The sequence below is a fragment of the Nansenia antarctica genome, assembly GCF_963989245.1.
Source record: "Nansenia antarctica genome assembly, chromosome: 10".
NCBI lineage: Eukaryota > Metazoa > Chordata > Actinopteri > Argentiniformes > Microstomatidae > Nansenia > Nansenia antarctica.
Window position 1 is genome coordinate 5,678,746 of NC_137680.1, and position 9,475 is coordinate 5,688,220.

The 9,475-nt window shown below is 47.2% G+C and overlaps 1 protein-coding gene across 1 annotated transcript in view; it reads right to left on the bottom strand.

Annotated features, from left to right (window-relative positions):
* prkcg (protein kinase C, gamma) overlaps positions 1-8,944 on the bottom strand; it is a gene marked incomplete at both ends in the record, with an annotated part of 15,280 nt that extends 6,336 nt beyond the window's left edge. Inside the window, 9 exons of the mRNA XM_080540203.1 lie at positions 558-731; positions 2,616-2,804; positions 3,078-3,273; positions 3,528-3,684; positions 3,996-4,124; positions 4,347-4,458; positions 6,256-6,341; positions 6,857-6,888; positions 8,700-8,944. Of these exons, the coding sequence (XP_080396329.1) occupies positions 558-731; positions 2,616-2,804; positions 3,078-3,273; positions 3,528-3,684; positions 3,996-4,124; positions 4,347-4,458; positions 6,256-6,341; positions 6,857-6,888; positions 8,700-8,944 (1,320 nt within the window). The remainder of the gene's footprint in view (positions 1-557; positions 732-2,615; positions 2,805-3,077; positions 3,274-3,527; positions 3,685-3,995; positions 4,125-4,346; positions 4,459-6,255; positions 6,342-6,856; positions 6,889-8,699) is intronic.
* Between the last annotated feature and the right edge of the window lie 531 nt (positions 8,945-9,475).

The window sequence follows — 9,475 nt, forward strand, 5'->3', positions numbered from 1 at the left end:
GCACACACGCACGCACGCACACACACGCACGCACGCGCGTTACGTAATCCCCTCCAGTAAAAATTAAAAAGCAATCTGTTCTCGTTAAATAACCCCCCCTCCAGGACTAACGACCTCGTTAAAGAAAGCAATCTAATTAATTCATTAATTCATTTAAGCACAGATCTGGGTCAACTTAGATAGACCAATATTATAATTAAGATGTGAATTATCTAAAATGCCTTAAATGTATGGTTCATTTGGCCAAGGAAGGATGGTTGAATCAGGACCTCAAAAACACGTTTCAGTGGTGTCAGGGGTTCTCTGTCGTCCATTAAATAACCCTTTTTGCTAATTATTGCAAGCACGCATAATTATGTACAAATAATATAACCACAGCCATGTAGTGCTCATGTGGTTAACCAGGAGTGTGTTGTACTGTAGCTACATATGTAGGCCTGTTTTGCAGCTCAGATTAGCTTCCCACAAACGCACGCACACACGCACGCACGCACGCAAAACACACACACACACACACACACACACACATAAACACACATGCACACACACACACACACCTCGGTCTGAAAGGCGCTGTAGAGCGCTGTGAGGAAGTGAGGGCGTTTGGTCAGACCCAGAACCCTCCTCTCCACCATGGCACTCTCTGTGTCCTCGTCCTGAAATAGCACATCCTTCTTCAGCACCTTCACTGCAAACAAGCGCTCGCTCCCTCTCTCCTCCGCCAGCAACACCTGAGAGAAGGAGGGAGGGAGAAAGGGATCAGGCAGGGGACAGAGAGACAGTATCAAAAGAAGGAAGAATTACAACTGAAAATGTGTTCAAACAGAGCATAGCCTATAGTCAGTAAGTCAATTAGTCTGTCAATCAGGCAGCCAGCCAATCAGGCAGCCAGCCAATCAGGCAGCCAGCCCGCCTGCCTATCAGCTAGTCTGTCTATCAGTCAATTGGTATTGTATTGTTCTGACAGACAGGCAACCTGATTGACAGCTTTATCTGAACACATTAGCTTTGCTCAGCACATTCAACGGTAACGTCATAATATATAATAATATATAATAATATATGCCATTTCACTGATGCTTTTCTCCAAAACAACGTACACTGCAGTGAGACAATGCATAAATGTTTCTGTATATATGGTCCCCAGCAGGAATTCAACCCAACAACCTAAGCATTGTTAGCACCATACCAACTGAGCCACAGAGGTCCACATCATACCTCCGATGTAACAGAAAGCAGCTAGTCGTAGCTTTGTAGCTAGCATCAGGTGCTGATGGCGCTGGTGGTGCTGGTGCTTTCACTTCTAAAGTCAACTGTCCCCATGGGACCAGAGTGTGTCTGGCTTTTGTGCTTTAGAGAAACGGATGCTGTGAGCATTGTATCAAAACCAGCAGTGGGCTTCAACGTTAGTTCAGTCCACTGGTATGAACAAAGAACCCAATAACAAACTATTATGTGTTTGTTTAACCATGAATATATTTGACTACATAGCCTACTGTACAGTGTAGGCTACTTCTTGACAAAGTGTGTTGTGTGTTTTCAAATGTAACATCCACAATATCTGTCACTCTATATCTGTCATTCCAATAAAAAAAATGTTTGTGCGTGTGTGTCTCTCTCTCCCTCCTTCTCTCCCTGTCAATCTCCCCATCTCCCTGCGACGACTCTCTAAAACTCATATTCAAATGGGATTTGTGATCAAGGTATTACAAAATTACAAATTAAGTCCTTCTCCCCCCCCGCCCCTCTCTCTCTCTCTCTCCGTATCTCCCCCCATCATCCCTCATTGTCTGCTCTATCTTCCTCTATTTCCCTTAGTCACTTGCCTCTAGCTGCAGTACAGTAATCCCTTTCATCTCCCTCACCCCCCCTCTCTCTCTTTCTCCGCATGCAACCCTAGGGGTCTCTCGCTCCTTTTTTGGGTCCTATCGCTCTCTCTTACATAAGCAGACACTGTTCCTCCCCTCCCCACACCCTCCACCCCGTTCTCTGTAGACCCTGTTCTGACGGTTATGAAACAGCCAAAAAAAGTGAATTCAGATGAAACCGAATGAAATTCCATTTCGCTCATTAGGTATTCTTGAGGGGAATTAAATATGGAGATCAAAATGTCCCTTGAAACACCACAGTTTGCACAGTGTGGCTAGGCAGGATACGCTACCAACCAGTTCTGGATGCTGAGGAGAGTTTTCACAGGAAGTCGTGACGTTAGAATTATAAGGTTCTATCTCTATTTTTGGTCAAAATTTAGTTTTTTACATAATCTGATCCATTAGGTGTTTATTAATGCCTGTGTGGTGTTATTTTTTAAAATGTTGACATTTTTGAGTTAGTAACTAATAAAATACAAAGGTTCCATCTCACAGAACATAATGGAATGTAAAAACTTTGACGCTCAATATCTCTGAACTGCCCTAAACGGAGATAGAACCTTATAATTCTAAACGGAGATAGAACCTTATAATTCTAAGCTCACGAAGTGTTGAGAAAGTGATGGTATTAACAGGAGATATTCACATAGTTTACACTGTAAATGGCTGTCATGATAATGGGGACATTACCTATAGTTTTGATATGATTGTTGTGTCACAATATCTATGAGTAAAAGGTGTTACCTTTCCGAAGCTGCCTTTGCCCAGCACCATGAGGAAGTTGAAGTCCTGGAGCCCCACACTGCCTGCCCTGCCTGTGACTGGGGGGGGGGCAGCTGGGCAGGGGAGCACGGAGGTAGAGATGGACACAGGGAGGGGGGCAAGTACCGGGGTAGGGGGTAAAGAGGGGGTCAACGCATCAAGGTCAGGTTCCTAGAAGCAGAGTGTGTGGGGGAGGGAGAAGGCGGGTGGGGGGGGGGGGGGGGGGGGGGGTTAGAACTAGTGCTAAGACACACACTCTCTCTCTCTCACACACACACACACACACATGTGGTTTTCTACTTCAGCAGAGCGCTCCTGCGCCCTGGTGGTAGAACAGTATAAATGACATTATGAAAAATTAAAGAATCTAATAAGAATCCTCTTTAAGAACTACATTCCCCACAAGTCCACACTATTACTCTCCAGTTCAGTGTCATGTCTTACATCTTGATCGGGGACAGGGAAGTTGTAGTACTCTCCCTCGTCCTGAGCCAGTAGTTTATACCAGCCACTGACGGAGAGTCGGAATATCTCGCTCACTCCGAAGGACAGCGCTCCCATGAAGTCATTCCGAGAGGTACGGTCCCAATCCCACACCTCCACAGACAGACGCCTGTCCCTCTGTCGACCACGCACAGAGCTGGAGGGCGAGGGGGGGAGACAAAGAGAGAGAAAGAGAGGAAGAGATGGAGAGAGCAAGAGAGAGGGGGCGGCGGGGACAAGGTTGGTTCAGAGAACCAGTATTGAACCCCCAGGTCACAGAGGACTTCAAAACCCAGACTTAAAGCTTCACACGCGCGCACGTACACACACACACACGTACACACACGCACACGCACGCACGCACGCACACACACACACACACACACACACACACACACACACAATACTCACAAGGTGAAGCTCTCGTTCCAGACGGGGTTGAGTGTGGAGCGGATGGTCTTAGTCTTCTGTTTGCTCTGGCTCCTGGGGTCTGGGATCAGCTTCAGCTTCACGTAGGGGTCAGAGAGACCGTTGGGGTCCATGGGGATCAGGTTACGAGCCTCCCGCACTGAGAGAGAGAGAGAGAGAGAGAGAGAGAGAGAGAGAGAGAGAGAGAGAGAGAGAGAAAGAGGGTTATGGCTTACTTCCATTGGTTTGATTTCCCGTACATCATGGGTCCAATTCACTTTTGTTGAGTGATGTAGCCAACACACTCCCCCTAGTGGTCAGTACTGTACCTGACAGCTGATGAGCAGGAAGGTGTAGCAGGAGGCAATCAATTATTATTCTCACAACTACAATGGCCCAGTGTTGAGACAAACGCAGGGCAGATTAACAAGGTCCGGTTTTCCTGCCATGTTGAAACCTTCCCCGTCTCACCTGTGATGAATACCTCCTCATCGTCTCCTCTGACGCTGAGGTGGATCCTGCCCCTCTTCTCTGTGTGGTCCATCCCACACAGCATGGGGACACTCGTCTCACACCGCTTATGGACATTCATCTCACAACCTGCATTAACATGCACACACACACACACACACACACACACACAGGGAGAATTTATTTCACAACAAGCACACATTTGCATTGACCAGTCAACACATGTGTGCGCACACACACACACACACACACACCCACACCCACGCACGCACACACACACACGCACGCACGCACGCACGCACGCACGCACGCACGCACACACACACACACACACGTTCACAGGTTACTCACAGGAGCATTTCATGCCCTGGTGGATGAGGCCGTAGAGCAGGGAGCCACAGTGGTCACAGAAGGTAGGACTGGAGTAGGTCTGCAACTTAAACCTGTGGCTGCTCTTCAGGGCCTGACACACAGGGAGGGAGAGAGGTCAGAGGTCAAAAAGAGGCACTTTTTATTCCAAACAATATATTTAACAACAAAGTGTGTGAGCCTAAGTGAACATGATTATTATTATTTAATTTTTTTATTTTTTTGAGTGGGGCAGTCCCACTCATATTTTTCATTTTATTGACAGATACAGAAGAGATTTTGACAGGAAGGATGGGTGAGAGAGAGAGGAGGGATGACATGCAGGATATGTCCCTGGCCGGAATCGAACCCTGCGGTTACATGGTCGACGCTTAACCCGCTACGCCACCTAAGCGCCCCTCGAACAATATTATATTTAACAACAAAGTGTGTGAGCCTAAGTGAACACGATTGAAACAAGGAGAGAGATGACACCTGAGACCTTCTCCTACTGTGACAGAGAAGGGGAACTAAGTTGGGAAACAAAATGGTGAAGAGAATATAGAGAGTATGTGGTGGAGACATGGTCACTGTTGTGGCAGCAATGGTCATTGTGGAAGCACCCCCACCCCCCCCCCCACGCACTCACTGAAACACACTTCTACAATACTGTATACACACTCTCACGGCCTTCACGCTTCTCTCTCAGTGATCTGATAAAAGAGTCTCTCCATTGTATATTCATGGCAACCAATTACTCATCTCCTCTGGGAGGGAGATAGAGAAACGGAGTTACATATCCTGTGGAGGAGGTGTGTGTGTGTGTGTGTGTGTGTGTGCGGTTGAATAATTTCTATCTGTTCCTCAGTTTCTGTCCCCCCGTCCTTCCGCTCCCTACCTCTTCCTCCCTGACTGTCTGTCTTCCTGTCATCCACCTCTCACCCCCCCACCCCCATCTCTCACCCTTTGAGCTACACTTGGAGAATACCCCCCCACGCCCCTTTCACTTTCTGCCAAATTCTCTCTCTCTCTCTCTCTCTCCCTCTTGCTCGCTCACTCTTCCTCTCAATTCCTTCCCTCCATGTCAATCTTTCTCTCTCTGTCTCTCTCTCTTGCTCGCACACACGCACGCACGCGCACGCACACACACACACACACACACACACACACACGTTCTCCTTGACCTAATTTCTGATCCAGTTTATTTAGCTGGCCGAAAAAAAAGACAAACCTCTGAGCGAAAGAGAGAAAGAGAGAGAGAGCAATCTGTTCACCTCCACTTCATCTCTTATGCTATCAGTCTATCCTCCTCTCTCTCTCTCATTCTCTACACCTGTCTCTCACTCTAGTAAATTAGAGAGCAATGGTGTGTGGAGGAGGATGGCTGTAGGGATGGACGGAGAGATGGATGACAGAAAATGAATAGAGGGGGTGACAAAGAGGAAAAGGAGAATGAGCAGTGGTGGGACATAAAAGGAGGACGGGCAGGTTGACAGAGAGGGTCAGAGAGATGGATGAGTGGAAGAAAAGGAAGAGTGAATGTGGAGTGACAGGACATGATTGTGTGTGTGTGTGTGTGTGTGTATGTGTCTCTGTGTGTGTCTCTGTGTGTGTCTCTCTGTGTGTGTGTGTGTGTGTGCCTGCTCATGTGCGTGTATCTGTGTGTGCGTGTGTGTGTAGTGTGTGTGTGCATGCGTGCGTCTGTCTGTGTGTGTGTGTGTGTGTGCGTACGTGCGTGTGTGTCTCTGTGTGTGTCTCTGTGTGTGTGTGTGTATGTGTGTGTAATTGTGCGCTTCTGTGCATGTGTGCGCGTGTGTATGTACGCCTGTGTGTGTGTGTATGTGTGTGTGTGTGTGTGTGTGCGTGTGTGTGTGTGTGTGCGTGTGCATGTGTGTGTGCGTGCTATACTCACGTCTGGTAGTTTGGGGGCAGTGATCGCCCCGGGACAGGTGAAGGTCACAAACTCGTGACATCGTTTGTGGACCACGAAACTGCAGACTGAGGGAAACCCAGAGGACGGGTCAGAAGGACTAGTAAACACATACCGATCATAATCATAATCATACAACAGTTAGTTCCGACCAAGTAATTTGATTGGACAAGAGGCATTCCATGAGTGCTGATATACAGTATAACAGCACTGGGACCGTGGAACTATATGTATCACTCCGCCGCACAGATGTTCTACTAAATGACCGTTAATTAGACTACATTGTTTGTGTTCAGGTTACGAGGCAACCAGTCCATTTGAAGTTCAGTTGCGGAACTATTTTTTGTTTATTTTTCATGATTAAATAAACAAACAAATCCTAATCTGTTGTCGCTTATTACTGTTAACTAATAAATAATCGCGCTGTAGAACTGTTGTATAAAAGCAATATCACACTCGAGGTCGTGCTGTTATACTGAATATCAGCACAGCTATTCCCCAAAAATGCATATAGAGAGGAACCAATATTTAGTCAGGAGAAGGCTAATGATGATACACTCTGATAAGGATGCATGTCAGTTACCTTGGCATTGGAATCCCTGCTTCCCTATGCCCCTGTTTGAGAGAAGGACACACACACATATCATACACAGTGTCTAAATAATCTGGGGTTGTAAAGCTGTAGAGTAAGCATGATTCTGCTCTGCAGATACCTACAGTATAAATCTTTGGATGCTGTCAGATCTCAGACGTAAACAGAACAAAAATGGCTAAGTCCTCAGAAAATAGGTTAGTTATTTTTTGCTTTATTCCATAACAGCAGTCACACAAGGATGTAGCTAGGCCAAGTCTTGTTAGCTGAAATGTACTGTATACTTGTGATGGCTTGTTACGGGAATAAAACAAACAAACAAACAAAAAAATCAAAGTGAGAGTATTGAGTATTTCTGGTCCTTCAGGTATTCATCAGCACAATGAGGTGAAGTATTGACCCACACTCACACACGCACGCCGAACACTCGATGCTCCCTCCTCTCATATTGCAGTGTCTGCAGGTTTTCAGTGTCTCCTTACAGCTTAATTGCATAATTAGAGCCATTGATTGGCCAAAGAGTCCACTCAGCCAGTTTCCCGGGCTTGAATCAGACGCTGATTAAAAGGTGAGAGGGGAAGAATAACAAGGCACTGCAGAGGCCCTTAAGAATTAGACTGAAGCGCTTCAGGGGTTCACTGGAGTAGAATACATACGTACCCTAGAGCTTGATCTACGTTAATTTTAACGTTTTTCTCCTCTAATTAGGTGGGATTTTGAGGGATGTTAAGATGATCCTAGATTTGTGCCCACGGATTTTTGCTTCTCTCCGGAAGCAGAGCGCAACACTGTGATTTACAGTTCTGCTTACTTGCCACCAGAGGGCGCCATGGAGCAAAAACACAGATCAGCTTTGCAGGGACAAGTGCCACCTAGTGGCCAAAGCGTGACAGGACACACGAGGAACTCAAAACCATCAAAAAATCCATAACGACTGGATATGTATTTATTATTACGTCGAAATGGGGGTCGAAAGGATCAGAAGGAGCTGCCCTGGCTGCAGCCAAATCAATGTAATCATAAAAACTCATTTTCTTTGTGCTATTTCTCAATAGCATACCAGGGGGCGGGCGTTTTTACTGTATAACATTGATCTATTTTTATCATGTATATTCCAGGAGACAGATGACAAATTCAATCTCCTATGTGAAAGATGAGAAGAAGAGTTCCTCTTCTTTATTAACCACACTGCAGCCATGGCAGACTCTCTGAAATGTTCTGAAAACTACCCAGAGGCGTTTGGCATGAGTGGAGGAGCTGCACTCAACATACCCTCCACCATATGTCCACACACACACGCACACGCGCACGCACACGCACACGCACACGCGCACACACACACACACACACACACACACGCACACACACACACACACACACACACACACACACACACACACACACACACACACACACACACACACACACACACACACACACAGGTTCAACACTGCCCTGCTTTGGCTATGCTCGACAGAACAAGTATGTGTGACTGGGCTACTAAGAAGCCTTTAGGACATATATGCTGACAGTGTGTGTTGTGTGTGTGTGTGTGTGTGTGTGTATTTGTGTGCAAGGGTGTATTACCAGAAGAATTAATAGCTACAGAGTGTGGACTGTGTGAGGAGGCGAGCAGTGAACTAGAGAAGTGTATGACGCACACACGTGTGCATAACTAGATTAAGTCATGTACAAGGGTTGCAGTTTGTGGGTTGTCTGTGGAGGCAAGCTATATATGGAATGTAGAACTTGTGTGAACTTGTGTGTGTGTGTGTGTGTGTGTGTGTGTGCGTGTGTGTGTGTGCGTGTGTGCGTGTGTGTGCGTGTGTGATACCAGATGAAGTCGGTACAGTGGCTACAGAAGGTGGGCTGTTTGAAGAAGCGGGCGGTGAACTGGTGGTCCTTCACTTCGATGATCCTCTTGTGTTTGAGAGCCCCCTTCCTCTGGAAGACTGGCACCCTGGGCGGGAGAGAGATGGGGGAGGGCAGGGGGGAGGCACCAGGGGAGGGGGTGTCGGCACCAGGGGAGGCCAGGGTCAGAGGGGAGAGGGAGGGGGACGGGGACACGGGGGTAGACATACTGACTGTGTAGGAGAGAGAGAGAGAGAAGGGGGAAGAAGAAGGAGAGGGTTGGGTGGGAGGGAGGGAGGGGAGAAGGAGAGATGGACAGGAAGTAGGAGTAGGGAAGGAGTGAAGGAGGAGAGGGAAAGAGAAAGACCAGTGTAAGAGATAGATTGATGGAGAGAACGTATAAAAAGAAACAGAAAGAGAGAGGACGCGCGAGAAGAAAAAGAGGAGGCAGACATTGGAGATAAAGACAACAGACAGAGGAGACAAGCACCAATGGAGAGGGAGGGAGATAAAGGGACAGAGATGGAGAGGATGAGGGAGAGAGGGAGAGAGAGAGGGTGTGTGTGGGGGAGAAAGAGAGAGAGAGAGACGAACAGAGGAAGAGACAGACAGGGGAGAGGGATGAGCAGAGGGAGAGACAGAGATAGGGAAGGTAATAATAAAGGAGACAGAGAGGTTAATTCACACGCTGAGACAGAACTCTCCTCAGAGACTCGGAGACACAAAACGATTAGTGCAACTCACACTGGTGTCCCATAT